The 6,000-nt window shown below is 34.7% G+C and overlaps 1 protein-coding gene across 1 annotated transcript in view; it reads right to left on the minus strand.

Moving 5' to 3' along the window:
* LOC134842754 (neuron navigator 2-like) overlaps positions 1–5,445 on the minus strand; it is a 70,110-nt gene extending 64,665 nt beyond the window's left edge. The window contains exon 1 of the mRNA XM_063859235.1: positions 5,106–5,445. Coding sequence (XP_063715305.1) covers positions 5,106–5,138 — 33 coding nt within the window. The 5' untranslated portion in view covers positions 5,139–5,445. The remainder of the gene's footprint in view (positions 1–5,105) is intronic.
* Between the last annotated feature and the right edge of the window lie 555 nt (positions 5,446–6,000).

The raw sequence follows: 6,000 nt of genomic DNA on the forward strand, positions 1-6,000 counted from the left end.
TCAACAAAGGGCTAGGCACTGACGTTGAAGAAAATTATATGTTCACATATCCTATTTCAATTAGTTTTGCCAGCGGGGGACGAGGTACTACGATAGGGCAAAACGCAATCAACTAATAAAATAATGAAAAAAAGTTTTTTAGATTTCATCGGAAGTCAATCATCAAGTTTGATGTTATTTACCACATTCCACCTCGGTGAAATTACTAATTTCCAAAAAAACATCAGCCACCTAACTGTAAAAAAAAGTTCCCGCCGAATTTTAAAACGGGAAATTGCTAGGGTAAATTTAACCCTTTCAGCTAAATTAGATCAACATATTTGATCTGTGAATTTAAAGCGAATCAAAGGTATTTTTTGTTTAGCCCCGGGCTCAAGTAAGACTCCGCGAACTGAAAAGGCAAATACGGCGGGTGAACTGAAGATGCCAAGAGCATAAAAGAACGAGCGGGTTGCTCAAAACAGAAGATAACAGAAGGAAGTTTCCAAAAGAAGATCTAAAAGTGCTGTCAAGAGATGAAAAAAATCAACAAGTAACCAAATGAAAAGAGACAAAAAAGAATCAGAGCGAAAAAGGAATGCGATTTTTCAATTAACATTTCACAAATCGTGAACAATTGGACGTAAAAAAGTCTTGTATTTTCTGGTTTTCACGAGTATGGCCTCATTTACTTTGAACAAAAATCAGTGAATACGCTAGCAAAAAGCAGTCACTGCAGCTTCATCTCTATAGGCATATATATTCAAACCCTGTTAATCAAGAGCTGAAAACAAGGGTTGACCCAACTACAATACAGTTCAAATATATTGTCAATGCAAAGGAGGATAAAAAGAAGAAACCACTAGAAGTAGTGTAGTGCCCTAGGGAACTGACGATGACCCTAACTGAATACAGTTGGAGCCAATCTGGAAATGTCATGTCTGTTAATGGACACACTCATTACCAACTGGTTATAACAAACGGGGTATAACTTATACGGGTTGTCTTAATGCCATTCTAGACCTACTACTGTGCGTCGATCAAAATCTCGCAAAAGATTCGACAGAAAAACGATAAATCAAATTTACGTAGTTACTGTGGTCTTGGAATGGGGCGGCATCTGACTTATTGATAAGATTGATTGTTTGAGGAAATAACTTTCAAGATTAAGCCGGTCTTAAGTACCTATTTACTAGCTATATACTACCAACTCACGACCTTTTTTGTAACGTCTTCCTAGAAGCTAATTTAATTTCCATGAAATATTAAATCCAATAATCGCACTGGGTTTTAATAAAGCCAATACGGTTTTCTAAGAAAAAAAGTTCAGACCGAAAGGAAACCCATGAAACATTTTTTTTCGAGTGTAAGGCTCTTAGGTTTGAAAATTGGGCGGTACAAGTTCAATTAACAAATGTGATTTTACGTTCCAATCAAAAAATTCTCGGTGTAAGTTCACTTTGTTAAGAACGAAGTGAACATTACCCGAAAAAAAATGTTCTACAAACGTAGAACTTGGGCTACCTCAGATGAAATCCAGTTCAATCTAACGACACAGAGTTGAAGTAGATATTCGCACCATTTGCAATTATCACAAACATAGCATGGTACGCTAGCAGACAGAAAAAGAGACGAAATCCACCAAACTGAAAAATCAGTTTAACAAAAAAGTCTGCCAATACTAAAATTTATTTACATGTTTCGACAAATTAGTTTTTAAAAATCGCCAAAAAAGGAAAAAACTGTGAGATAAAGCATTCAAGTTCCACTATTTGAAACAATCGCCTTGTGCAAAAAAAAGAAAAAACTGAAACATTTAACAGTCTAACACTTGAAACATTCAACATTCACGTTGAATAGTTGCGTTTAATAGATGGTACTTGAACATTCAAAGAGAAATAATTTAAATGGTGAATTCCTATGTTGCAATATGTGGCCATTTAGCAAGTCATCACTGACATTCTCAAACACACGTGAGTTAAATGATGTAGATTATTTCTTGAAACCAGTTTTTACCCTTGCGTTAAGCAAGGATATTGCTATCGGGCACTGGACTTTTTTTTTCTGGATCCTGAGCTCATTCATCTACTGTGCCTTTCGGTTGTAACAGACTTATTTTGAGCACAATGGCATTTTAAATATCCGACCTAATTGAAATTTCCTTTTTATATTGGTTGTTATTTTACCAACTCGACTCGTTAAAATTGCGTTTTTTCAATATCTCTTAGTTTTTTTTTCGGCTTACTAGGTATCGTTTAAGTTTATGGCAAATTAGTGATTTCGTTTGATGACCGGAAGAAGTTTTGTGTTTTTTGTGGGGGAGGGGGGAGGACTAAATTTTTTATTAGCTAAGAACTTTTTTGAATTTTCTTCTATAAGAATCTGGGCTTTTTGACCACTGGGTAAGTTTTGTTTCGGTGATAATGTTACATTCCATTTTCTGGAAAGTATTCTTTCAAAATTATCTTCACTCACATTGATAGATCTAGTTTAAAGAATAGTTACAAAATATAGGTATTACTTTTTTTGTATATAGCTTTCCGGCTTTATGGTCGTCAATTAAGCTCTCGGTAAGATTCAAATTTGTGTATACCACCTTCCATTTAGTAGATTTGGCATTCGTGGATACCATTTGGGCATTATATGTAATTTTAATTCATTGGAATTTGCGCTGGGTACTAGACTTTTTTCTGGACCCTGAGCTCATTCATCTACTGTGCCTTTCTGTTGTAACAGACTTATTCTGAGCATATTAGCCTTTACAATATCCGACCTATATGAAAATTCTTTTTATATAGGTTGTTATTTTACCAAAACGACTCGTTAAAATTGCATTTCTTAAATATCTCTTAGTTTTTGTTCGGCTTAATAGGTATCATTTAATTTTTTAAGCAAAATAGTGGCCTCGTTTGATGACCAAAAGAAGTTTTTGTGTGCTTTTGTGTGTTTTGGGGGAAAGAAGACTAATTTCTTTTATTAGTTAGAAATTTTCTGTACTTAATAGCTGGTTATTGATCTTATGCTCATACTGTTATAAAAGAACACTTTCATAATATTTGCGACTTAGGTTGGAAAAAAAGAGAGTTCATATTATCACACAAGCTTTGCATATTTAAAGAGATCGATAACACTTTGGCCCCAAATCAACCCCACTTGGAACTCTTTATCAACTTAAATAATTTTGAACCTATTAAAAAACGTTTGATTTTTATCGTTTTTTTGTTTTTCTAGTTCTTTCTTCAACTTTATCATGGTTCAAAGTCCTATTTGATAATTCTTGAGATTCTAGCTGTCTTAACCTAAAATCGTTGCATTGCACGTGGTGCGAAGCTTAGCTTTGCTTCTGTGTTTATGTTGCCTTTAAATTAAGTTCCGTCAGAAATAGCGCGTTGATCCGTCAGAAATAGTTCCGTCAGAAATAGCGCATTAACCCAAATGTATGCTGCCCGTTTCATCACTACTGCACAGACTGAAACATTTAGTGTATGTTGTTATCTCTCAACATTGTACCTTTTAGGACAATTTCCTGAGACAAAAGTCTGGAACAATACGTTACAACCACTGCAAAATACCTCAAAAATGTTGCCCAACTTTCCAATTAGCTGCGGCATCAACTGTCTTGATATATAAATTATCATCATTTTCCGTAAAAAGAAAAGCTAGAGCTATTTGCTTTGCCTCAAAAAAACAGCACGAAAACAACTAAAAAACCTCAAATTAAATTCAACGCAGAACTTAATTTAAGACGCTGCTCAGAACTTTACTTAAGACGCTGCTCAATTCAATGCTCAAAACCGACGTAAGAAATAGCAATGCAATAATCAACTATAAAGGAACTTCGACTACAGAATTCTTACCGCCTCTCCAACTAACTGATCTCAACAACAGCTCAAAAAATTCGCCTTGCTGCCTTAAATTTTTAACATACACTCTGACCATATATACCAACAACACGGCTCGCATATCGGGGGCGAAGCCCTGAATGTTCCTACTGCGCTTTGAAACCAATTAAAAATTTTTAGTTGAAAACTTGATAAATTATTCGAAAGAAAACAATCTTTTTTTCATTTTTTGCCCCCCCACCCCCCACGCTATTTGAAGTACAAAGAGATGTATTTAGCTACTCGAATACTGAAAACACGACAAAATTATTTACTTCACTTCAATTAGGAACGATTCCATCTGCCGTATACGGGTCTTATTGAACGTATTATATCGTGCGTTAATTATCCGAAACTGACAATAAGCAATATAAGCAATATAAGCAATTTTCAAACCCCCAAAACTTAACAAAAAATAATCACAGGTGAAATTTTATTACCAGTTGAGCTCCGGACAACGATATCGTTCAGATGGTACACAAATTTTCCATCAAAACGCTTAGTTAAAGACCAAATAGACCGAATAAAAAACCACCCCAAGTATAAATAATCAGTTTTCATGGAACCTCGGTGACAACAAGGCTGCTCGTATCAAGACGAATGCCTGAATACTTCGCCGCTTACGCTTAAACACAGTGTGAAATATGTCACGCGTTAGTTATCCCAAATTGGCATTTTTCATACTCCTATCACTTTACAAGAAAAGATCGCACATGAAATATCTTTGCAATTTGATCTCGTCAATACCACGGCATCTCGTCCATGCAGGCTAAAGAGTCAGAGGAAAAACACCGATAACAAAAATTCTGTCACTTTCTTCAAAAATTAGAACAATTAACAACTAACGTGCTTTAACTAAAAAGATAAAACAAAATTATTTCGGCAAATTGATTTCAGCAAAACAAAGATACTGAAATTGGACAATAGAAATTTAAGCGAGTTACGTTGGACAAAAGAGAACACGTAATATGACAAAAACGTTTGCTCGTGTAAAAAAAAATTTTGAAAAGAAAAACTTCAGTCAATTGTCTGAAAAAATATCCTCTAAACGACCATGTGGTTTGCGCTTTCGATTCAATGATTCAAATCAAAAATCTACTAAAAGCTCTGAAATTCTGGATATTATGCAATTTCCAGAAAAAAAACACAAATCGCAGTAATAAGCAAAACTCATTAACCTAGATAAACTGTAAAAAAGAATCAAAAAGTATGGTTTATAACTAAATGGTTTTAATCTACACTCACCTCCAAAAATCTTTGGCGCAACATCGTCGACATTACGCTCTAGGCAGTAATTCACAACAGAATAGCCTCTGCATTAAAATCCATTTCAAACTTGTAATTATTAAAAAAAAAGTTTTGAAGAAGCATAAATTATCAATTAGGTAAAGTGGTATTGATTTAATAGGTCACTGATTCGTGTTATTCGGAATCTGTGTTCAGTATGTATTTATGTTAACTAGGGGAATCTTTGTGATTGCAAGGGGCTACTCAATCAGGAAGATAATCAATCAACAACAGGTGAAGCAGGACACAAGAGTAAGCATGGTATACATTGGACCAGAGATAAACTTCGATGGTATGAATAAACCTTGGAATATGCGGCGTCACTCCAGAAGAAATGAAAGCTATATTTTGAAAGGGGAAACCAGTTTTCACAAACAAAACATCGCTTTTAGATCAAAACAGACTCGAATTTACACCATTTTTTCAGTTAGTCGATTTATTAAGCAAGAATTAAAACGCGCTTTTGAAGACCAAACGGAACGTAAGAACAGACGAATCAATAGAGACTTTACTTCACGGAAGTTACCCAAGTAACTGGAGTTAATTAACCATCAAAAAACTTAACTGGTTAAGAATTACAAGTGGCTTCTGACTGCAAAAATATTTACTCAATTGAAAGACCAAATATGTCAACCGGGTCATATTTTGGTTCCAAGGAAATCATTTTGGTGACAAACTCTCACAGGAAGTTTCGTCTCAGCTGTTAAATCTAAAGTAGGGCTAATTAAAATATCTGAATTTGTCAGTTTTTCAAGCAAATTCTGCTCTCAAAGAGCAATAAAGGCATCTTATGGGGATAAAACGTCTTTATGTCCACAAGTAGAATTGGACGGCGGAATTAAGCTATCAATGA

This window comes from Symsagittifera roscoffensis, chromosome 3, assembly GCF_963678635.1.
Source record: "Symsagittifera roscoffensis chromosome 3, txSymRosc1.1, whole genome shotgun sequence".
NCBI lineage: Eukaryota > Metazoa > Xenacoelomorpha > Acoela > Convolutidae > Symsagittifera > Symsagittifera roscoffensis.